Below are 26,971 nucleotides of genomic sequence, written 5' to 3'. Positions count from 1 at the left end.
TAGTATCCTCACCTTTTCCCGACTCCTCCTTCTACCTCAGCTTAAAATTTCGGGACGAAATTTTCTTTAACAGGTGGGTAATGTAACGACCCTGGATTTTCCAACGTTTATTTATTAATAATAATTATTATTAATACTTGTGATTAAACGAATGTATGTTATTACATTTACACGTTGCCATGAATGCCCGTACTTGACTTTAAATGCCCGAAACGTCTTTGTGACACACGGAACTTATACGAATAATATTTTCAAGTATTATTTACATTCATGATTAAGTTTTATTAATCATTTTGATTAACTAAAGTTTCTAGTTAATTACTTGGGCTTTGTTGGACTTAAGTTGTTAAATAATTGGACTTGGGCTTTAATTAATGTTAATGGACCTATGAAGCCCACCCTACTTCTTTAGTGGACTTATTAGCCCAATACTACATGTAAGTATTACTTTCAAGTGTAACTAGTTTGATTAAGGAAATTAGAATCTAGTTACTAGTTTGGTTATACATCCTTCCCATGAAACCACCCATTTTAACCACCTTTTATGACTTTTACATGCAATGAACTAGTGTGTAATCCTCTTCCTCCTTCTCCCTTCCCAACCGTCGGCCATAGGCCTCCTTAGAGGGGTTTTCATTTCATTTTTTTTGTATTACTTCTACTCACATTTCTCTCATTTCAAAACACACACAAAACACTTCCAACTTTCTCTCTTTTCTCTCTAAGTTGTAAGTAACTTGAACTTCTTTTTTTCTCTCTTTCTTTCTTGCAAAACCGTGGACTAACCACACTCTCATCATCATCATCTTTTGTTCTTTGATGTTGTTAAATTACTTGATACTTGTTAGTTGTTGTTGTTACTTAGTTACATGAAGTTTGTTGTTGTAATTACTTACTAGTCATTATGAATCAAACTCTTTAGTTTGTTCATCATTTACCTTGTTTTAACAAGAACATACAAGAACTAACTTTCTAGTTATGTTCTACATATAATGCTTTAAAAAGATTTAAGTTCATGAGTTGTGAAAGCATACTTGTAATTCATGTTAGTAAACTTTAAAGTTTACTTTCTTAAAGATCAAGACTTAGGCTTGAATCTTTAAAGTATGAAACTCATGAACTAGTTACTTGTTTACTTAGTTTATTCTTTACAATATGCACTTTAATTTCATGTTTGTTGGTTGTTATTGGTCAAGTGTTACTAGTTAACTTTGATCTCATTAATCTTGAACTAAAAGTTAACTTTGAAAGTTCAAGAACATGTAAGTAAGCTTTCTTTAACTATAACTTTGTACACTTATGTTAGATCTAGACTTTTGAGTCTAGGATCTTCAAGATCTAACTAAGAACTATGTTCTACAACTTAAGATCTTGATTTCATAAGTTCACTTTCAAGTTTGTAACTTATTATTAGTTTTAAAGTTCATGTATGTGTTAGATCTAAGACTTTGATGTAACTTTGGTTCATCAAAACACTTGCAACACTTAAGTGAGTTGTGCTTCATGTCTTAGACTTACACTTGGGTTATGATGGTCAAACCTTGGTGAAAATTATGTAAACACATCAACGAGTTGTACACTTGAAGCTATATGCATCAAGGATGAGAACCATGATAAGCATCGAACACCAAGAACCACGGAACCTACTGACCCTACGGTTTTACTGTTTTTGTGTCTGACCTGTACGACCTGGGCTACTGTAATTATGGTTTTCATATAGCTCTATTCGAGTAGATAACTTTTCATATAGGACTCGTCTTAATCCGAGTTACAGTTTAGGATTTATGGCCCTCCGATCGTCCCTATGTCCATTTAACGTTGTGCTGAAAATTCTGACCTACTCGCACTTAGACCGTCGCCACGGTCAAACGAAGACGAGTTTGCTTCTGTAATTTTTACCACTCTTAAAGGACTCATATACAGAGCCATATCCACTGGTCTCACCTTATTTCAGTAGGTATAGAGGCCGTGGTGACTGACCGAACTCAGCCTTTGTTTTAAACTCTTTTCATGAACGAAACTTACTTTACACCTTTTGTTTAATGATGATTGATGATGACCTTTAAGACCTTATTTACATACTTTTAAACCTATTCGGACGATTTACTGACTTAGTACTATTTGACTTAGGTTGAGAACTTTCCGGACCTACACACTTGCTTATTTTCCCGAGTCATACTTTACCGCTACTTTATCATTGTGAGTTATAGCATTCCCTTTTTACTTTAACTTATTTTGGGAACTGAGAATACATGCGGATTTTATATTTTACATATTAGGCATGAGTACTTAAACTTTATATATGTGTGGGTTATATAACGGCAGAAACATTCCCTTTAGCTCGGTAACGTTTAGTCATTGGTTTTTGAACCGGTGAACGCGAATCTTAGATATGGATCCATAGGGTTTGACATCCCCACTCGGGCTAGTAGCGCTAGCATTTAACGGGTGTTTAATAATTCGTAAACATACGCACTTGCCAAGTGTACTTTCAGGGGGTATAAACGTTAAGTTAGTTACCAAGTGCCCACGGTTAAGCATATACTTTATCATACTGTTTTGAAACGCTCTTTGTAGCACTGAAATCTCGTGGCCTACCTTACATACTGTTATACTTAAACTAAAGCTCACCAACCTTTGTGTTGACGTTTTTAAGCATGTTTTTCTCAGGTGCTTAAGGTTGCTTCCGCTGTTTACTAGTCTTGCCGTAGACACCCGCTGCTCTAGTGTTATCACCGCATGAACTGTTTATCTTGCATTCAAACTTTAATACATTTGAAACTATGTTTTGTAACGACCTAAAGGTCACATACATTTATTCATGCTTGCTATTCGTAGAAGCATACTGTTGGTGTAAAACATTTGATGTCGATTATGACGTCACCTTTTTTTTTTATCGTGAATGCAACTTCTTTTATTACAGCATATAGTACTTAACCTTGTAATGATCTTGTTGTTGATGATTCGTACACGATGGTTTTGTACGGGGCATCACATGGTAACTGGTTGCAAGTGAATAAGCACAAATGTAACTTTCGATGTACTGTTTAACCCGGAATCAGAGATTGCTGGAGAGACAACAGCAACTCTAGCCACTTCATATGTTGCATATAGGTATCAATATGATTCTAGTTCTTACGAGTGATTCTCAATCAGTATTTGATTTATCAAGTGGAACACTTGTTACAAATAAACCGGTTGTGATGAATGTTGCAGGATGATTTGTTACATACAAAACAATTGTAAAACACTTGTGTTGATGACTATATTAATGAGTGTGGATGGGATAACAAGCGTGCTGGTCCCAACGTTTTGCATACAAGGTACAATAACCTTCATCCCTCTCGGTGCGATATATACCATCCTCTCATTCATTTTCCACTTTCGGCATGGAGCGTAATTACAGATTCTACAAGAATGTAATCAAACTTAGAGAATTTCTCATGAACTCCAATGAAAATTTTTAAAATTCAAAAGATCTATACATCGACACATTCGGTCAGGGGCAAAGCCATGAGTTTGGATTGCCGGTGGCACAAAATAATACCAAAGTATATCGAGTCACAAAAATTTAAAAAACACTGATTTTGTACAAGCACAAAAAACCTAAGTTCCCTTTTAATACAATTGTCCATTACAATCTTTCTTTCTTCAAGTGCTTCATCGGTAACACTAGCAAGTGCTTCTCTTTCTATGCACCAAGAAGACTATCGTTCAAAACTTCATTATCCATTCGATTACGAAAATTTGATCTTACAAGCTTTCATTATCAAAAAGCACCTCTTCACATAGTGTCAAGCTTTCATTGTCAAAAAACACCTCTCAACTGTTACGATTGCAACAGCCAACATCAAAGCAAACTTTAATAACCGATAGACATAGTGATATGAAAGAGGATTTCACTTTCATTCATCAATCTAGCAATGTCAACAATCCTTTCAAGTTGGCAAATCCTTTCAAGTTGGCAAATCCTTTCAAGTTCACGCTTAAGATGATCCGTTTCCCCTTGATTAAATCCACATACATCTCAATCACCTTCATTAACTTAGATACATCAAATATCAAAAGAATTATGTAGACTTAAAACCGGCATATATTTGAACAATTTGGTGCTTACCTCACTAAATCGATCTCAAGACTCTTGAATTATCATATCCAAAAGCCTATTAAAAATATCAACCTTGAAGTAATATTGACTGCTAATATTCGTCTTTCGATTTCTAGAAACAATATATACTTCATTCTTTTTCAAATTTTCAAGAGCATATTTTTAACAAAATGAATATACATTCTTCAATAATCCATCAAACCCATTTGGAGTTCCAGAAAGGGATGGAAGTGTCTGGAAGAGTGTAAAGGGATGGTATAGTTAGTTAGTAACTTGTGGGTACATATGTTGGAGCTGGGGTTACAAAGTGTTAAAGCATAGTTGGGGTACTACATACATAAAGGGGGAATTTGTGTAATGACATTTTTCTTCCTTGCACTAACGATACACTTTTAGGATATTTTGATTTTTTCTTTGTAAAGCTCATGACACTACATTTGTGAGGCCTAAAATTTGCATAACCAAATTCAAACAGAACATAAAATTAAATGTGTAAAAATATGATAAACTACCAGCCATTTGACGTCAACTATGTGCATTATCTTCTTTGTATCTCCGATAACGTTCTTTTTTTTTTTCGTTTCTACTTCACCATTAGCAATTTTTTGATGTAGTTTATTTTTCTGAGCTTCTCAATTCGTATATTTCCGTTTACACAAAGCAGAAACTACAGTTATCACCAATGTTAGCTAATTAAAGAAATCTCTAACCCACTCATGATATTTCACAACTGTTACAACCACTAGTTGAAGTTGGTTAGCAAAATGTGTATTATAGCCGAACTATTGTTCTTTTAAGACTTTTTTGCTCCGTTGGTCCTTCAATTATACACGAAATTGCAATCCGAGTCCCTCAAATTTTTTTTTGGATTTTCGAGTCCTTAAAATTGCAAAATTTTGCAATCCGAGTCCCTCCGTCTAACTTCCGTCTAAATTGACCGTTAACCTTTGACATGTGCCATGCATGTGAGGGTAAGATCGTCTTTTTACTCTTTTCTTTGACTTTTTTGCTTCGTTGGTCCTTCGTTTATAAACAAAATTGCAATCCGAGTCCCTCAACTTTTTAATTCAAATTTTTATCTTTTTTTTTTTTATCTTTAATTCATACTTTTTATATTAATGGTTTACAATTAGTATTTTGTATCAAAATCTGATGAAAAATTATTTTTATAATTTTTAAAGTCGAATTTGTATTTATTAACAATTAAAAATTAAAATTTAACAATATTATATCTATATGGTTTAATTATTAGTTAATAATTACAAATATTGAGAATTAATTTATCAAAGTTTTATATCAATTTACTAACATATTTATAAGTATTTTTCTGATCAAAACTTAATTTATATAATTATATTACAATCTATTAATTATTATTATTATTTATTAACCGAAACTAGGATAAATTTAGAATAAATAGTTAAAAGTCGATTTTTATTATCATTAACTGATGAAAATTTGTAATATAATAGATCTGATGAAAACATAATTTTTATAAATTTATTTGATCAATTAAATAATTATTATGTATTTATTATTGAATCGGCTAGTATATATATAACGAAAAATCTATATAAATTGTTGTAAACCTTTAAAACAGTAAAAATAATTTTTGCAGAATGTAATTAACCTATAATAATTATTAGAATCCAAAATATAATTTATACATTATTTTGAATATTTATTCTTTATTTAGTTATATACCGAAATTGTTTAATTATTAGATAAATCGAATAAAAATAAAATTTACAGATAAACCACCTAGGAAAAAAGTTAGAAGAAGAAGATGAGAGATGATGATGATAAAAAGTTGAATCGAAGATAAAAAGTTTGAATTAAAGATAAAAAAAAAGATAAAAATTCGAATTAAAAAGTTGAGGGACTCGGATTGCAATTTTGTGTATAAACGAAGGACCAACGAAGCAAAAAAGTCAAAGAAAAGAATAAAAAGACGATTTTACCCTCACATGCATGGCACATGTCAAAGGTTAACGGCCAATTTAGACGAAAGTTAGACGGAGGGACTCGAATTGCAAAATTTTGCAATTTTAAGGACTCGAAAATCCAAAAAAAAAAACTTGAGGGACTCGGATTGCAATTTCGTGTATAATTGAAGGACCAACGGAGCAAAAAAGTCTTCTTTTAAATCAAAACTTTCAAACTATTGAACTCTTAATTCATGTTGCTTGCTCCTTTGTAACCTTGATTTCTTAACTATTCAAACATTGCATTGAACACTTAAGAGATAGATTAATTATAGTCTAATTGTCAGAGATAAAAAGAAATCGTTTCAAACTCTTACAAACACACTTTATGTATATATCGGTTACTAAAAGATTTGCTAACTTATGAGGTTGTGCATCTTAAGGGAACTACAAGAAAACTGCGTTCTTAGGACCCCTCGTCTGGGACCCCTGCGAAAAAGCGTCCTAAGCGACTAAAAATTGGGACGGGGTAATTCTTGGGGTCCTATAATATCCTAAGCTAATAAAGTGGGGTCCTAAGAATAGGACACATAATTTTTGGGTCATATTATTGATACGCTTATAAATCTTTGTCCTAAAAAGATGTTTGATATGACACACAATTTTGGGGTCCTATTATTTTTTAGGACACCTAATTTTTGGGTCATATTATTGATACGCTTATAAATCTTTGTCCTAAAAAGATGTTTGATATGACACAATTTTGGGGTCCTATTATTTTTTAGGACACCTAATTTTTGGGTCATATTGTTGATACGCTTATAAATCTTTGCCCTAAAAAGATGTTTGATATGACACACAATTTTGGGGTCCTATTATTTTTTAAGAAACTTATAATAAGGTGACAAAAATAGGACGCTTTTATAATAAGGTCACAACAATATGACGCTTGGGTATTTGAGGTCCTAACTCTTAGGACCCTTAAATTCGTATTCGTAGTTGCATAAAAATGTACTTAATAGGACACTATCTTGTTGGTGTCTCATTATGATCAACCAACAAGATAATACGGTCACAACAATAGGACACTTGGGTATTTGAGGTCCTAACTCTTAGGACCCTTAAATTTGTAGTTGCATAAAAATGTACTTAATAGGACACTATGTTGTTGGTGTCTCATAATGATCAACCAACAAGATAATAAAGTCAGAAAAATAGGACGCTTGGGTATTTAAGGTCCTAACTATCATATGACTATATTAGGACCCTTACTAAAGTCGTATTATTGCACTTTTGTTACAAAAATGACTAAAGTATTATATAAATTAACTTCCATTAAATATTCAAAAGCATTGATGGCGTAGTGGCTTGTGTGTTATTATTTCAAGTGATTGACCTGGGTTCAAATCCATTTTATGTCTCTTTTGTTTCTAAAATTAAAAAAATATAGTTGAGCCAGATTTAAGCTGAGAATTGTAGTTGTGCCAGATTTAATGGATTCATTTTTTATTTTCGAAATTTCAGCTGGGAATTGTAGTTGGCCCAGATTTAATGGATTCATTTTTTATTTTTGAAATTTCAACTGGGAATTGTAGTTGGGCCATATTAAATGGATTCTTTTTTTAAACCGTAAACTATTACATTAACTTCATTAGATACAAAATAATATAGGTAACAGTTAACATCATTAGATCAACAAAGCAGTTATGTTTACAATCCATTGAGCCTACACATTTTACAACTTATAATTCACATTTCTCAACAACATTTCTATCCAATACTCCTTCCATATCGATGCCGATTTTCCATCGGTACACCCTTAACAATTCATTGAATAAACATGGTTGTCGATCAATAGTTAAAACATAGCCCAAAAAACATGATTGTTTCTTTTGCAGGATAAACAAACGTGTAAAATTTTTATGTTTCTTAATGAGCTCTCAAACCAACATTAATGCAGAAATAGGTTATGTTTCTCAATGCGTATTCAGTATATATATATTTAGTTTACATGATTGCAAAGTAACTCACCTAAACAATATATAGTTAATGATGTAATTAATGATGTTAGTTAATGATCTAATTAATGATGCGAATTGAACACGACCCCTAGCCTTTTCACATTTACTTGGGATAGAATTATTAGCATTGAATTCTGCAGTTAAGAAAATAAAAGAATATGAGTAGTTGAATTCAATTCTGCACTCAATTGAATTCTGCAGTAGAGACAAAACATAAAAGAAACAAAACAAATGGAGTCCTTCCTTTTTAAGGTATATTAGTTGAACTTTGGATCAGAAAGGGACTAATGGCCGGTGACAATTTTAAGCAACAAGTCAACAGCAAATTGCATACAAACATATATACAAGTAAAAGGGCAGAGCTAGTCAACAACAAACATTAAAAAGGAATCACCTTTTTGGATGTTCTTTGTTTCTATTAGCATAAAGAACATAAATTCGTGCAGCCCCATTGATTGGTTCATGTTAAAATGTATTAATTAAAAACTATGTTGTGATGATAAACCCTAAGCAAAATGGAAGCAATCCAGATAATACGAAGGAAAAATGGAAGCAAATAAACTGATCATCATATAATTAATAGAAATTACTACTAATATTTACATTAAATTAAAGGAGTATAATTTATACAAAATCTAAATGATACTAACATAAATCTAGTTATATGCAAATCGGTTTACAAAAACACCCAACTCATAGGCCCAAAAACACGACATGCATTCCGGTATCGTGAGTTCAAACCCATGGATGTGTGGAAAATAACCACGGTGGTCAGAGATAGGGCACGACGTTGCCACGTCAGCAAAAGGACGGCGGTTAAATAACCATAAACATCGCAGCAAATCAAAAACCCTTGTTCTCACCGCAGCCACCATCTCCAGCTCTGGTGGGAATGTTTCATTCAAAATTTGTAAACCGACATGCTTTTCCTCTATTTTGCAAGAGGCAAACATTATTAAACCATAAACATAAACAGCCTCTTTAAGTTGGCTGTTCGAAGCTTGCTTGAGACATTCAAGCCCATAATCGATATGTCTACCGTCAAAATAACCTATCAAACCCCAGCGAAATATCGCATTAGGGTTTCCAAAAATCGTACAACGAAATAAAAAAACAAAGAATCTAGGGTTTCCCCAAAGTAATAGAGGCCACCGATCTAGGGAAAGCCTTTTTAATACTAAAAGATCTTTGGAAAGCTTCGAAAAGCTTTTGCAAACCGACTTACACATGAACAACTGGTCGGATGAGTAACTTCCAACTCGAGATAAAATTTCCACAAGCATATCTTGTGGAAGATTTTCGATCGTCTTCGGTTGAGTAACTTCCATTTTTTTAAATAAAAAATACGAGAAAAAAGGATGAAATTGGTGTACTTGAGAGAAATGTGTACAGGAAGATGATGGAAAGTATAACAGAGAAAAGACTTGAGAAGAAAATATGCAACTTGCTTTCTGGCATTAAAAGTTGATTTTTGGTGAAAGTAAATCAACAAGTTACCACGTGTGCACTTAATGATGATTTTATTTAAGTATAAAATATACTTCTAATTTTATTTCAATTAGTATCTATAACAAAGTCAATATATATTACTAGCAAATAATATTAAGTAAAGGATTACATGGCAAATAATAACCATTAGATTATTATGAGGACCATTAGATCAAACTCAATGATATATTTGCCAATTTATGATATAATTCTAACTTGGTACAAAAATATGAAAGATAATCTCTCTCTCTCTCTCTCTATATATATATATATATATATATATATATATATATATATATATATATATATATATATATATATTACTAAATACTGACTCCAAACAAAATAAATTATTAGCATCATAATTCCTATTAATTACTTCTACTTCTTAATCAAGTCATTATTACTACAACATTAGAATAAGAAAATGTTGATAAAATAAAAATAAATTAGTGAAGAAAACAAACTACTTAAAAGTGACAGATTATAGAACGAGAAGTCGATGTTCCATCACTTTTTTGAGAGTCATAGAAGGTTAGCATACCTTTTGTATACGTTGGCACTTAGTTACTTAGTTACTTTTTTGACATGTTATAATTGTTATAGAGTCAAAGAAGATTAGCTTTCTCTTTGTTATGTACGATGTAATGACATGTGTATAATTGTTAAAAGCACATAGTACAACACCTTAAAGCACCTCATTACATCACCCTCAACTCTCTTTTTAAAGATAAGAATATATAAGCTAATTTTTTGAATTTAAATTCCACGATATAATATCTAATAATCTTTAAGTAATTTGGATTGACTTCAATATCTTCCAATCTTTAACTAAATATCAATAAATAAATTGACTAATTAATTAGAGTTTTTACCTTCATATACCCTTCTTAACTTTTAAAATCACATATACATACCCACTTACATAAATTAATAGTATCATATATGCCCATTACTAACATTTGAAAAAGCATATTTACCCATATAAACGAATAATATCATATGCAATTAGAGAGGTTTCTTTTACAAGAAGATTTTTGGTGATACAAGTTTCCTATTTTACCTTTAAATTGCTATTAGGTCAATATACCATTTATGGGTAAGATAGACAATTTATATCCTATAATAACTAACTATACAAAAAAATAAATCAAAACTAAATAAAAAGGTGAGACCTACAAGTCCATCACAGCACACAATCCATTAATTACCCACATAATAATTACCTACATAATAGGGATGCATTTACCTTACCCATAAAGTATGTTACAAGTTACAACCATTTTGTTACAACTATTTTGTAAAAGTTACAACCATTTTGTACTATGGTATTTTTTTTATCTGTTGGATATAGAAATTACAACACAAATAAAAACTAAAATCCGTCATAATCTATAAAAACTTGATCTCTTTGTGTTTTTACTTTCACTTGGACTGCCTTGACCACGAATAGTTCTACAAAACACAATAATAATAATAATAATAATAATAATAATAATAATAATAATAATAATAATAATAATAATAATAAATGGATCTTAATTAATAAATGGAATGATGATTCTTAATAAAAATCACTCAAAATGGCACCCACTCTCGTCCCAATTTATGTTTACTACAACGGTTTCGGATGATTGGAAATGGTATACAATTGGCGAAAGAAAAACGTTCAAAAAAGTGGAGTACAAACAAACGGACTTGGTATGATTTAATTTCAACTGAGGTGGTCGCCTAGATCTCTTTGTGTTTTCACCTTCACTTGGACTGCCTCAGTCGAAAACACAAAGAGATCAGGTGACCACCTCAGTCGAAATCTGTGACGACCCAAAAATTTCTGACCAAATTTAGACTTAATCTTTATATGATTTCGACACGATAAGCAAAGTCTGTAATGTCGAGTCTCAAAAATCTTGGAACTATATTCATGTAATCAATTACCCTTTGACTGTGCTCGACGATTCACGAACAACCTATAATTTAAAACTCAAACCCGTCATGATAAGATTTTACTTTCTTAAACGAAGACGTTTTATGATATAATAATTTCTATTATTATAACCTCTTAATAAAATGATTTTGAATATAATTAGTTCTAGAAAACTAAATTATATAATATTTATATACGAAATGATAAAAATTTACTATTGAATGATGCAATTTCAAATTAAAATTTTTACGTATTTAATCGTTTTATTTTTATGATGTGATTTTTCTTAATTTATAAGAAAAAAGCAATTAAATTAAAGATGTACAAGATGTAAAGCACAACGTACAACAACGTAACTTAAATAGTTGAATTGAAATTAATTCATTTACTATTCATGTGAATAGTAAATGAAACGAAATTAATTAATTTACTATTCACATGAAAGTGACATGGTAAAAATTATTAATTATAAGTTACATAAAATACCTCTGAAGTATTTAATAAATACGACTTTTTAAAATATTAAAATTCATTTATTCGATTGAATTAAACAAATTCGGTAATTTACGGTGGCACAGAATGATCAGCAGACTAGTACGTACACTCTACATAGAACGTATATATTAATTTTATAAATAAATGGATATTTTTACAACTAGTTTTATAAAGCATAAGACAAAAATAAATATATGTATTCAATTATAAAAAGTGGAATCCTTTTTATTTATACTTTTACCCGTCAATTATTAGCAACAGAGTACGAAATACCGGTCCGTGAAAACTGTCGGTAGAAATGACAAAACATGGGCGATTTTTAAATCCCACGTTTGATTCTATATTATTATATTATATTATATTTATATTATTATATTTATTCTATATATATCGAACGAATTCTGGTTCGATGAATTCACAAAACTTTCAATCTCTCTATCTCACATTACTCCGTATATTACTTATTTATATTTATATTTATTATTAAGATTAATATTATTATTATTATTAATCTTATTATTATCATTAGTATTATTATTATTATTATTATTATTATTATTAATATATACATAAAATACTATGACGGAGTGATGTTCGAGTGATTTCAAAATGGGTTAAAGCTAAGGAAATTATGGGTTATAGCTATGGAGGTTATGGGTAATGTTCGTGGGTACCATGGGTGAATCAATGGCCAGACTTATGATTGTTATCACCGTTGCGTCTGCATACTTTTCCTGCAATATTGATATGTGAGTTTATAGATCCCTTTTTAAATACTTTAAATATTTTTGGGCTGAGAATACATGCACTTTATTTTAAACGCAATGGACACAAGTATATACTAAATTCTACACTGAGTTTGAACCGAAAATTCCTTAGCTTTGATAACTAGTAACTGCCGGTTATAAGAACTGGTGGGTGCGAATAGTTGTATGTGGATCCATAGGGCTTGACATCCCCGTCCGTTCCAGGTATAGAGACCCTAGCCTGAACTATAAAACGAACGTATGCTATTTGAGTTTAATACACGTTGGTTTGCGTGTATTGTACATGTTGGTTGCATGTATGTTAAAACAGGGGTACTTATTATATATACATTAAGTTTAGTTACCTGGGTGCTCAATTTCGTAGAATATTTTGATAAAGGTTTTGGATGAAACAACTGAAATCTTGTGGTCCACCTTTATATACAGATTATGGCAACATTAAAACTATGAACTCACCAACCTTTGTGTTGACACTTTAAAGCATGTTTATTCTCAGGTCCTAGAAGTCTTCCGATGTTTGCTTATACGTTATACAAGCTATGTGCATAGAGTCATACATGCTTTATTCGAGAAAACTTTGCATTCACAAAATCATCACCATGTATTTTATTTTGACTGCATTGTCAACGGATGTAATATTGTAAACTATTACTTACGGTGATTGTCTATATGTAGAAACCATCAGATGTCAAAAACCTTCGATTTAGATATTCATTTATGGTGTGCCTTTTCAAAAGAATGCAATATATATATAGAGGTCAATACCTCGCAATGTAACCGGTGAATAACGTACTACGTCAATAACGATTTTGGCGGGTCGTTACATGTGGTATCAGAGCGGTGGTCTTAGCGAACTAGGTCTTGCATTAGTGTGTCTAACTGATAGTCGTTAAGATGCATTAGTGGGTCTGGACTTCGACCTTAGCTGCATGTCAAAAAAAAAGTTTTGCTTATCATTTCTTGTCGGAAATTACCTGCTTATCATTCTTAAGTCTAGACGCATTTTCCTGCATTTATTGCATAGATAGTGTACAGACGAATTCATATCTTAACATATCTGTTGTTGTAAACTTTTCCTGACATCTTTCGAAAATTTCTCCGTAATTTATGAAATTTTGGTATTATATATACATATGTAAATTATGTGTTGAAGTGTACCAATCTAAGTCCTATAATCTATTTCATATCAAAAATCAATGCCCAGATTATACAAGATGGATCCCGCATCTAGTTCGAATTCCTCAGATTCCGACAGCTATTCCGATATGGATTTCTACTTGAGCTCCGAAAGCAGCGTAACCGGAATGGACCAAACAATTAGCCATCATCTATTCTGGATGAATTGGAGATGGGTTCGTAATCTACTTAACCATTGAAGATAAGAAGAAGGTGATCCCTTCCATCCACCACATTCACCTCTTGGCGAAGAACCTGAAGCACTTACCGGCGAACCAGTCCGAAACACCATTTTCACCCTCATTTCTAGAACAGCTCGCAACGATTACGTAATATCTACTATTCTAAATATTATTCATCCACTTTTCCGAACCGTCAATCATCCCGGTGTGATAGAAGAAGTCAACGAGCTTCGCGCTCGCGTGACAGCTTTGGAGAATATGGTGCAAAGATTACAAGCACCATCAACAACACCAGTACCGCTAATAATATCCACATCGCAAGCCTCAATACCACAAGAACCAGCAGCATCACCGGCATCAACAGTACCACCATCATCAACACCAACAGTATCATTACCACCACTAACAACCACATCCGCATCCCACACCTCAACATCACAATCTGTACTTCGAGCATCGACGTCATACGCACCGTAGATACCAAGGAGTATCAACAACAACAAACAATGAAGTATTAATTCATCACTTCATTGAAGAAATATTCTGCAGAGAATATGTAGTTTCTAAAAGTTTTAGAGATTACTATTTCTAGTTCTAACTGTAAAATCAGATGAGTGGAATGGATAGAGATGATAGAGGGGAGAATAGAAACCCTGACAGGAATGGTGCATGATTTACTAGGTAAACTTGTTATACAAGCATCACCAGCAGTTACCGGCAGTATCACCAACACCAGTAACACCTGTAGCACCACAAGCTCCACCAACTCCATAACCACCGACGATATCACACTACAATCACCAATAGGTATATTGTAATAATAAGTTATGAAGTATTAACTCATTATTTCCAAAGAATTTATGTATTATATATATGAATTTTGGAAACCCTAATATATCCTTTCGTACTAAGCTATTATGTATGAATTGAAAAAGAGTAGATATTACTCGGTTAATTCATATTACTAATATGCTATGATGTACATCCTTCGTTAACGACTTAACCAATCATTAACTACAATTTCTGTTTCAAATCAACGAATTCCATTTCATAATAAACCAAGTGAATTATTCAATTACATGTTGATTTTATTATTCAATTACATGTTTGATTTTACACTTTCATTTTCGATGTACTCGAAACTTCCCAGAAAACATCATTCGTACTTTGCGAAATTTACAAGAATTCCACGAGCATCAACATCCTTCACCGAGGAATATCAATAAGAATAAATATTGAAGTATTGATTACATTAGTGAAATACTCCATGAAGATTATGTAACCTCTAATGTTTTAGAGATTATTCAATACTTAAAATCAAATGAGTTTAATAGTATATTAACTCATTAAATCTGTATTACATCTGGAGAAAATATACATACATATATTTCCATAAAGACTGTAATAAAATTCTATTGTACAAAAATATTAATTGTGAATTTTTTTTAACGGGTAGGTAATACCCGGGAAATATATAAATTCACAATTAATATGTTACAGTGTACATTCTTAAATTACTCGATAACCATTAACCATACTCAAGACTTTCACAACGATATACAATCTTTCAGAGAAATCTGAGCAACCATACTCTTTCAAATCCAATTACATATTCTGATTTTAACAAATCAGAATCCAAGTCGAGATATAACCGATATCATCACTCTTAAATCCCTACATCTTTCGAAGCTATACTTTGACTTCAAAACTGTGCTAGAACATCACTTCTATACATTAAACCCAGAAGAATATTCGTATCATTCAAAATACTAAGAACATCATATGTATATTGATGATTATGATCTGCGTTCAAAACCTTCATGATTCTTGAAAACACCTCAATTAAGAAACAATCGAGAGGATGATCCAACCACACGTTATCTATGAAAAGAAAGACTTATGCATATAGTCATACACCTGGAAAACTCTCGAACCCTAAGTAAAAGTTTAACACGCATCTATGCTAGATCCTTTAGCATTGTTTTTACTGAAAATAACCTTGCAATTCCTTTTCAAGGTATCCAGTTGATGTGCGTAGAGGTGTATACGAAATAGTTATATTTTTACTACGAAATATGATACAATTTTACACAAGTTATTTATTTATTTATAGAGTGGATATACCTAAACCTTGCTACAACACTTATAGGCAGTGTACCTAATCGTACAGTAGTGTAGTTTTTAGTAAGTCCGGTTCGTCCACAGGGAACTCGCCAAGTTTAACGCTATATTTTTAAAACTATATTTGTAAATAAATATATATATAAATATAAGTAGTATTATTATTATTATAAAAGGGGGTTTTTACCGTTTAATGACCGGTTTGTCGATTTTAAAACTTAAGTCGCAGTTAAAACCTAATGTAAAATCTTAAATATATAAAAGACTTAATTTAAAACGTAAAGTAAATGACAATAATTAAAGTGCGATAAGTTAAAGTGCGATAAAATAAAATTGCGATAATTAAAAAGTACGATAATTAAAAGTGCAATTAAATATGAAATGACAGTAAATAAAAATGCTATAATTAAAAGTGCAATTAAATATGAAATAAAGGAATTATGCTTATTTAAACTTCCGTAATCATGATGTTTGACGTGTTGATTTTAGTTTATTCCCATGGGTTAATTGTCCTTTGTCCTGGATTATTCAATATGTCCGTCTGGTTTTTGTCCATAACAGTCCATCAGTCATAAATATAAAGTGCGAGTGTCCTCGTCAAATTATTCTTATATCCGAAGTCAAATATTCCAACTAATTGGGGACTTAAACTGTAACAAGGTCTTAATATTTTGTTTAATAATTACACCAGGATATCGACTGCGTGTAACCCAAGATTTTAATACTTTGTTAACAATTACGCCAAGTGTCCTTGTACATAATTCACCCTTGTTTTAATAAGTCCATTAACTATTAATCTATTCCCGTGTCCGATTAAATGAACGATTATTAGTACTTATAAATATCCCGCCCATCGTGTCCGATCGAGTGTATGTGATTATTTATAGGTACGTCCAATTGTAAATCTTTATATTAAATTAACAAACTATCATTTAATTAAACAAATATAAAGCCCATTAATAGCCCATAGTCTAATTTCCACAAGTGTCGTTCTTTTATCCAAACCCCAATTATGGTACAAAGCCCAATTACCCCGTCTTAAATATTTAGCCCAACATCACGATTACTTCGGCTTAAATAAGCATAATAATAACTTAGCAACGAGACATTAATTTAAAAAGGTTGAACATAACTTACAATGATTAATAATAGCGTAGCATTACACGGACAGAATTTCGACTTACACCCTTACAACATTCGCTAACATACCCTTATTATTAAAATTAAAATTAAAATTAAAATTATAATATATATATACTACGTTGAGATAGAGAGATAGATGGTATTAAATTCGGGCCAAAACACGCGAAATTTATAGGATGTCTCGTGCTACAGTGCACCATGCGACCGCATGGTTTTTGCACTTCCAGGCCATGCGATCGCATGGCCTGCTTTTCCAGCTCACAAAGATTCCAAAACGTGGGCTGCTGGATTTTTATAATATTTATAATATAATATAATTAATTATATATAATTAATTATATATTATATTATATTCTTGTACTCTGTTGACTTGTAATTTTTGGTCCGTTGCGTCGCGCGTTGAGAGTTGGCTCAGGTCCCGATTCCGGATTTTTGAACGTCCTTGCGTACTATTTAATATCTTGTATTTTGCGTTTTGCGTCTTGTACTTGATGATGTAGCGTGAGGGTACGAAATAGTATTATTTTTAATACAAAATACTACAAAATATGACACAAGTTTTATTAATTTACGGATGGGATATACCTAAACCTTGCTACAACACTATAGGCAGTGTACCTAATCGTAGAGTAGTGTAGTTTTTAGTAAGTCCGGTTCGTTCCACAGGGAGCTGGTGAAGTTAACGCTATATTATTAAGTTTATTTGTAAAAATATATATATAAATAAGTAGTAGTATTATTATAAAATAGGGGTTTTACCGTTTAATGACCGGTTTGTCGATTTTAAGCGTAAAAATAAATGACAAAAATTAAAGTGCGTAAAATAAATTGCGATAAATAAAATGACAGAAAATAAAATTTAGAGTAATAAAATGACAGTAAATAAAGATACGATGAGAAATATAATAAAAGAATTATGCTTATTTAAACTTCCGTAATCATGATGTTTGACGTGTTGATTTTAATTTATTACCATGGGTTAATTGTCCTTTGTCCTGGTTTATTTGATACGTCTATCTGGTTTTTGTCCATAATAGTCCATCGGTCATAAATATAAAGTGCGAGTATCCTCGTCAAATTACCCTTATACCCGAAGTCAAATATTCCAACTGATTAAGGATTTAAACTGTGACGCAGTTATCACTTCTGTCAACAATTACACCAGTTATCACTATATGTAATCCACCCCTGTTTTAATTAGTTTATGAATATTAATTCATCCACTTGATCAGAATGAATAATCAATTACCCAACCCAATTGATTAATTAAATGATTATAACAGATTCCATATGAACGTCACTAAATAGGACAACCATAATCATTATTAATTATTAGGTTAATTAATTTGAAGATAGGTTCGACAGACTCCAATGAGTTGTCACTCAATTAGACAATACCCCCCATCTATTAATAGTCAATAGTTCAATTTCCACAAGTGTCGGTCTTTTGTCCAAACCCCAATTATGGTACAAAGCCCAATTACCCAATTTTAGTAATTAGCCCAACATCATGATTACTTCGTTTTAAATAAGCATAATAATAACTTAGCTACGAGACATTAATGTAAAAAGGTTGAACATAACTTACAATGATTAAAAATAGCGTAGCGTTACACGGACAGAATTTCGACTTACACACTCAAACGATCTCTATCATAAATCTTATTATTATCATAATTTAAAATTAAAATTAAGATTATTGTTATATCTGATTACATTAACATTATGATAGAGAATTATAAATATAGATATTGATATTTGATATAGAAAAATAAGAAAAAGATAGAAAGAAAAAAAGATCGAAAAATCTCTCCCTAATTCATCGAACATATCGTTCCTTTTATAAGAAAATTAGAATTCAAATTTTCATTTACGACCCCTGAACTATGCTCAATTAACAACTTTTTATTATTTAATATTATTCTTATTATGAATTATTTAAATATTATATTTTATTCTTGTGCATAGTTGACTTGTAATTTTTACACCGTTGCGTCGAGCGTTGAGAGTTGGTTCATGTCCCAGTTCCGGATTTTCGAACGTCCTTGCGTACGCTGAGATATTTTGTACTTTGCGTTTCGTAACTTGTACTCTTGTCATTTTTAGACGTTTCTTATCAATAAATTGAACCTTTTTAATTGTATCTTGTACTTTTGAGCTTTTTGGATGTTTTGGTCTTTCAAATCTTCGTTTTTGTCTTTAAATCTTCATTTTCGAGCGATTTGCGTCTTTCGTCTTCGCACTTATTTATTTAACTATTACAACTAAAAATAAGGAAATTACATTTAAAAACTTTACATATTGGAACGATATTGCTACTAAATATATGTTCATTTGGAGCACTATCAAATATCCCCACACTTGAGCGTTGCTTGTCCTCAAGCAATACAGAACTTGAAATAAAAACATACATGAATCACTTTTTTATTCATCACATTTTGTACATCAGTGATTTTGATATAGCGGTATAAACAATGACAGTAATGATGGTTAAAGGTGGGTGTGTCATCCACAGTTGCCTCGGGTTTAGGTCAACGACACTTGCAATCAAATAGCCGATTTACTTTCGGTTTCCAAAGCAAAGTGCACATTTGAAAGGTGGTTTACAGTCCCACATGACTATTAAAATGTAGATCCTTAAGGAAATTGGATCTTTATGAAAACATTTGATCTTTTTGAAAATTTAATCTAGCTTTTACCCTAGATAAGTTTTCCGGAATAACCCTTCACCGGTGTTTGCAAAATATTTTTGTGGGTTGTGTGGGTTTCAGATTTGAAACTTTTAGCTCAACACTTGTGGTTTTGTGTTACCCACTTGCTAACCTTGTATTAGGAAAGCAACACGTCCAGTTTACTTGTCCCGTATATTACCTTTCGGCAAACTACCGTCCGGTTGTAAAGGAAAGCGATGAACAAGAAACTGTTAAGGCAATGTCCCGTGACATGTAGATGATTATGGTCTTATTAACGTGTCGGATGCTAGAACTATCCTTGGTAGGAGCGATAGTAAAGATCATCCTATGATTTTTTCGGTCTGGCACAAGGTCCTGTCTCCGACCATGCTATGCAACCACCGTTCTTACGGTTGACACCCGATTTGGTTCAGGTGACCTAATGAATTCCAGGTGAATTCCTAGGATTTTACGTTCAATGGTAATGAACGCATTGAAAATGGGTTTTCAGAAAACAAATCGGTTTGTATTTTTGATCAAAATATTTTCTCGTTCAAGCTCGAGTTTAGATATCATTGAATTCCATGAGTTTGAATTCTCAATCTTTAAGGTCAATCTCAAGGATTGAGTAATATCAGTCTTAAAAGCTGATTTTTAATCTTTAAGGAGATTATCCTTTCTGGGGATCTGATTCATTAGTCTTATCAAGCTAATTTGCACGGTGCCTCCCCATTGTACGAGATAAATCCTTCTCATGGTTAGGATAAATCTGACCACTTGGCGACCCTGTTTGATGCTGAGGTCCGTGGATTTCCTGCTGATTTTAGAGATGACTTTTCTAGATTTTTCGTCAACCTACAGCTGGTCTGGACGACAACTTCATGACCTAAATCAAGAAGCGCGTGTCTTTTTCGGAAGACTTTACTTCCTTTTAATGATGGAATTGATTCATCGTGTAGATCCATCTTTCTTTCAAATGTATTACAGTAAACCGGGTAAAACTGATTAGTATCGTCCAAAGCAAAAGTACCTGCAATAATCTTGTACAAAAATATGTGATATATGTTTTAAATTGAATAACTTGGTACATTCTTCCCACACTTAGTTTCTTTCTTTGCCTTTTTATTTTCTTTTATTTCATTTTAAATGAATTCAAGCGTTTTAGGGTGTTTCTCAATTTATGTCCTTTTCGAGGTAACGATAATTTCGGTATTATCACCTAGTTTTCATCGTTCATAAATATGTATAAACATGATTTTGAGTTCATTTAATTGAAAATTTTTCAAATTTTCACAAAATTTGGCAAATAAACTAAGTATAAACCCGAGAGAATTTATAACCCTTCCCCACACTTGAGATCATGCAATGCCCTCATTTGCATGAAATCAGACTACAATTATAAATTCATGAGGGTGATTAGCGTAGAAAAGTGATTAAAAATACCGAGTTTGCAAACATATTGTTATTTCACATTTGATTTTTTTTTTCTTGTCAAAATCAGTAGCTTTTGCTGAACTTCATGACAGTCTTTGAAAGTGCGTTGTTTTACCCTGTTTTGTACATAAGATAAAATACAAACATATATATATATATTTTTGAAGTTTGGTTTATAACCCCACTTTTCAAAAATTTATAAAGTATAATATTTTTGGCATACTTTAAATCAATAAAATTAAAAATAATGATAACAAAATTTGTCGCCCCGCCCTCGGGTAAAGTAATTTCGGCTCAACGACCTAGTCTTTAACTCACGACGAATTTTAGAAATCATTTTTTAAACTTAATGAAATAAAGTAAATTTTTGTTTTTAAAATCATTCAAAACATAAATTTAAAAAGCATATTAATTTTATATAAAACCTACTAAATAAAAAGATTCAGAATGGAGGGAGAAAACTAGTTCTTTAGTGTCTGCTAGCGGAAAAGACCAATCGGATTCCATTCTCGGAACTACACTAGAACAGAACAACTAACTCTCGACAATATTTTCCTTTTAGAACATTTGAATCTCCCCACACTTAGGTAGCTGTGGTGTCGAAATTGTGATTAGCTTCATCGTCAATTTCTCTTGGTCCATAATCAACTTGCATATCCGTGACTTTTTCTTTAAGCCATTGGTCGGATTCCTGTGTAATATCCACAATTTCAACTAGTTTCTCCTTTTCTTTAGGTGATAGATTGGATACTAACCGGTTACATAACTTAAAGTTCCCCTTGGTTTTAGCATCGCGAATCCGTTTAATAAGTTTCTTCATTGAACTATTAATAACGGGATCATTTAATTTCGTATCAACAACGGGGTTCTTTGTTATCATGTCATCATTAGGTGTTACTTCATTTTCCCCACACTTAGGCGTTTTATTATTATTAAGCACTACCGTTGGAGTTGGTAAAACAACATGGTTCTTACCAATCGTTTTTATTGGTTCAACGGTTTTGGTTGGTGGAGGTTTAGATTTTCGAATCATAAAGGTGATCGATTTGTCACCACTTTTAAGTGTCATTCTTCCATTTCCTACATCAAATAACGCCCCGGTGGACGCTAGGAATGGTCGTCCTAAAATTAGAGGAATGTTTGAGTCCTCTTCTATGTCAATGACAATGAATTCGACTAGAAAGGTTAAATTGCCTACTTGAACGGGTAGGTTGTCAGCAATTCCAACTGGGTGCTTAATGGTTTGATCAAAGAGTCGAACACTCATATCCGTTGGACTTAACTTACCTACACCTAATCTCTTATATAAGGAAAGAGGCATAACACTTACACTTGCACCTAAATCTGCTAGTGCATCATACATGACACAATCACTAAGTAGACAAGGAACAATAAATTCACCCGGATCACCTACCCTAGGTGGAGGTTTTGGTGGAACTGTATTCACCGGGTTTACTTCTACGGCTTTTGTTTCTTGTACTTTCTTATTCTTTTTCTTCTTCTTCTTTCCAGAGGTATCACAATCTTTATTACCTATCACTTGCTCATACTCAACTCCTTTTCTTGGAAACGGGATGGGTGGTTTGTATGGTGCCACCACTGGCTTTACATACTCGGGTGGTGGTGGTGTAACTTCTTCATTGTTACTCTCATCTAAAACCTTCCCATCTTCTGATGCTGGTTTTTCAGAATTCGTTGACACCATATTAACATTCTCATTCCGAGGATTTACTTCAGTATTACTCGGTAGCTTTCCTTGTTCCCTCTCACTCATCATGCTAGCAAGAGTACCTACGTGTTTTTCTAGATTCAAAATGGAAGCTTGTTGAGTTCTTAATGACTGATCAAACCTCTCGTTCGTTTGGGTTTGAGATGTAATGAATTGTGTTTGAGATTCAATCAGCTTTGCCATCATTTCTTCTAGATTTGGCTTTTTCTCTTCGGGTTGTTGTGGTGGTTTATACAAGCTAGGTCTTTGTTGATTGAAAGTGTTGTTTTGAGTTGGTTGGTTATTCGGACCTTGTTGGTTATACCAGTTATTTTCGGGTCCTTTTGGATTGTAAAGAATGTTTTGATTTCGATTTAAGTTTAGCCTTGGCGGTTGATAATTATTTTGATAATTATTTCCCGGCCTTTGGTTCATATAGGAAACATTCTCTCGTTGTTCCATCGTTGGTTCAATGTGACAATCTTTCAATAAGTGTGGTCCACCGCATTGCTCACAACTGATTCGTATTGCGTGAATATCTTTATTCATCTTTTCCATTCGTCTTTCGAAAGCATCTATTTTTGCGGAAACGGAATCAAAGTCAGGGCTAGAATCGGCTCTAGCCGCTTTAGATGATCGAAAGATATCTTTTTCTTGGTGCCACTCATGCGAGTGGGAGGCTGTGTTATCAATAATTTTGTAAGCTTCAGTTGCGGTTTTCTTCATAATGGATCCACCAGCGGTTATGTCGATGTCTTTTCGTGTGGCGATGTCTACGCCTTTATAGAAGATTTGTACTATTTGAAAAGTATCTAATCCGTGTTGAGGACATCCTCTCAACATCCTTCCGAATCTTGTCCACGCCTCATATAATGTTTCATTTGGCTTTTGCGTGAACGTAACAATTTCTCCTTGAAGTCTCACGGCTTTGGATGCCGGAAAGAATCGTTTAAGAAATTTTTCAACTAAAACATCCCATGTGTCAATCGCCCCTTCAGGTAACGATTCTAACCAATCTTTGGCTTCTCCCTTTAAAGTCCAGGGAAACAACATGAGATAGATCTGCTCATCTTTCACTTCTCGGATTTTGAATAGTGTACAAATTCTATTAAACGTACGAAGATGTTCGTTAGGATCTTCATTCGGTGCACCACTGAATTGGCATTGGTTAGTTACCATGTGTAGAATTTGTCCTTTGATTTCATAATCTGGCGCATTAACTTCTGGCTTAATAATGGCGTGACCTTGGCCCGTGCGTGTGGCTCTCATTCGATCTTCCATACTTAGAGGTTCTAGATTTTCCATGATTGGATTTGTTGTATCCGAATCACTAGAGGATTCTGATTTAATGGTTTATTTCCTCAACAATCTCTGTTTGAATGATTGGTGGTTCCGGAGGAAAGTTTAATGGTTCGGGATCTACAAACCGTTCCTGAATATTCTCCGGATTCTCAATTGTGAGGTTTGTTTCAAAAACTGGATTATCGGAAATTTGAGTTTGAGGATTTGGTCGACTTGATGACGAGTCTAAAGAAAAATCAACGGCAGCTATATTTGTTAAACGATGTCTTGATCGAGTTACAGGTGGTGAACGTACAAAAGGTGGTGAACGTCTTGCTCGGTGCATTCACTGAATATCCTATTAGTTTTAAAAAGGAAAGAAAAATTATAATAAGTTATCCAACCAATAGACTTTTCTGATTTTGCCCACGTTTCGAATAGCCAAAAGATGCAGCAGAGGGGCAGGATTCGTTTGGTCTCAATATAATTGAGGACTGTTTGGCTCCAATAACCCGGTCCACGTACAAATCCAACTATTACTACGAACCAGAAAATTTTGATGTCTATCAATTTAACCACTTAAAATAAATTTTCGTAATTTTAAGAAATTTAGAGAAGAAGTAGAAAAAAATTCTAAGTCCTAAAAACTAGAATGGCGAGAAATAAGAAAGAAATAGATTGCGCGTCGAAAAATGTCGAAAAATAAAAGGTCGAAAAATAGGCGTCGAAAAATAAAAATAAGAAAGTAGTGCGAAATACGGCGTCGTAAAATTCTAAAGCACCTAAAACTTAGTCTAAGGAATAAGCACTTAAGGGATTTTACGGCAAAGCCTAAAAATTCTAGAAGTAAAAATAACTATGGCAAAACTAAACTTAATACTAAAAGTTGCGACTATAGTCTAAAAATCTAAAGGTAATAAAACTAAAAAAACATTTTTTTTTATAGACAAAATTTTAAAAATATATATATATATTTTTTTTTTTTAATAAATTTTTTTTTTTTTTTTTTTTTTTTCTTTACGTTTTTTTTTTTTTTTTTTTACGTTTTTTTTTTTTTTTTTTTACGTTTTTTTTTTTTTTTTTTTTTTTTTTTTTTTTAAAAGATTTTTTTTTTCTTTTTAAAAAAAACGATTTTTTTTTTTTTTTTTTTTTTTTTTACACAAATTTTTTTTTTTTTTTTTTTTTTTTTTTTTAAAAACAATTTTTTTTTTTTTTTTTTTTTTTTTTTTTTAAAACGATTTTTTTTTTTTTTTTACAAATTAATAATTTTTTTATAATTATAATTTTTTTTTAAAATTTTTTTTTTTTTTTTTTTTTTTTTTTTTTTTTTTTTTTTTACAAATTAATAATTTTTTTATAATTATAATTTTTTTTTTTTTTAAAATTTTTTTTTTTTTTTTTTTTTTTTTTTAATTCATTTACTATTCATGAATAGTAAATGAAAATAAATTAATTAATTTACTATTCACATGAAAGCGACATGATAGCAATTATTAATTATAAGTTACATAATATACCCCTGAAGTATTTAATAAATACGACTTTTTTTTTAAATTTTACGTAAACTTTTATTCTTAAATATTTTTATATTATTATATTCTATTTCAATATTATTATATTATTATATTCTATTTCAATATTATTATATTATTATATTTTATTTCAATATTATTATAATTAAAAATATAGCGTTTTAGCGCTCCCCGGCAGCGGCGCCAAAAACTTGATGATGTAGCGTGAGGGTACGAAATAGTATTATTTTTAATACAAAATACTACAAAATATGACACAAGTTTTATTAATTTACGGATGGGATATACCTAAACCTTGCTACAACACTATAGGCAGTGTACCTAATCGTAGAGTAGTGTAGTTTTTAGTAAGTCCGGTTCGTTCCACAGGGAGCTGGTGAAGTTAACGCTATATTATTAAGTTTATTTGTAAAAATATATATATAAATAAGTAGTAGTATTATTATAAAATAGGGGTTTTACCGTTTAATGACCGGTTTGTCGATTTTAAGCGTAAAAATAAATGACAAAAATTAAAGTGCGTAAAATAAATTGCGATAAATAAAATGACAGAAAATAAAATTTAGAGTAATAAAATGACAGTAAATAAAGATACGATGAGAAATATAATAAAAGAATTATGCTTATTTAAACTTCCGTAATCATGATGTTTGACGTGTTGATTTTAATTTATTACCATGGGTTAATTGTCCTTTGTCCTGGTTTATTTGATACGTCTATCTGGTTTTTGTCCATAATAGTCCATCGGTCATAAATATAAAGTGCGAGTATCCTCGTCAAATTACCCTTATACCCGAAGTCAAATATTCCAACTGATTAAGGATTTAAACTGTGACGCAGTTATCACTTCTGTCAACAATTACACCAGTTATCACTATATGTAATCCACCCCTGTTTTAATTAGTTTATGAATATTAATTCATCCACTTGATCAGAATGAATAATCAATTACCCAACCCAATTGATTAATTAAATGATTATAACAGATTCC

General features: G+C 31.8%; 1 protein-coding gene across 1 annotated transcript; it reads right to left on the bottom strand.

Annotated features, from left to right (window-relative positions):
* Nucleotides 1-8,710: 8,710 nt before the first annotated feature.
* LOC139842582 (F-box protein At2g35280-like) lies at nt 8,711-9,382 on the bottom strand. The gene has a single exon (XM_071832702.1). The coding sequence runs from the start codon at nt 9,380-9,382 to the stop codon at nt 8,711-8,713; it is 672 nt and encodes a 223-aa protein (XP_071688803.1).
* Between the last annotated feature and the right edge of the window lie 17,589 nt (nt 9,383-26,971).

Source organism: Rutidosis leptorrhynchoides, chromosome 4 (genome assembly GCF_046630445.1).
Source record: "Rutidosis leptorrhynchoides isolate AG116_Rl617_1_P2 chromosome 4, CSIRO_AGI_Rlap_v1, whole genome shotgun sequence".
Classification (NCBI taxonomy): domain Eukaryota; kingdom Viridiplantae; phylum Streptophyta; class Magnoliopsida; order Asterales; family Asteraceae; genus Rutidosis; species Rutidosis leptorrhynchoides.
The sequence above is the reverse complement of the archived record's forward strand: the minus strand, read 5'-3'. Positions and strand labels throughout refer to the sequence as shown.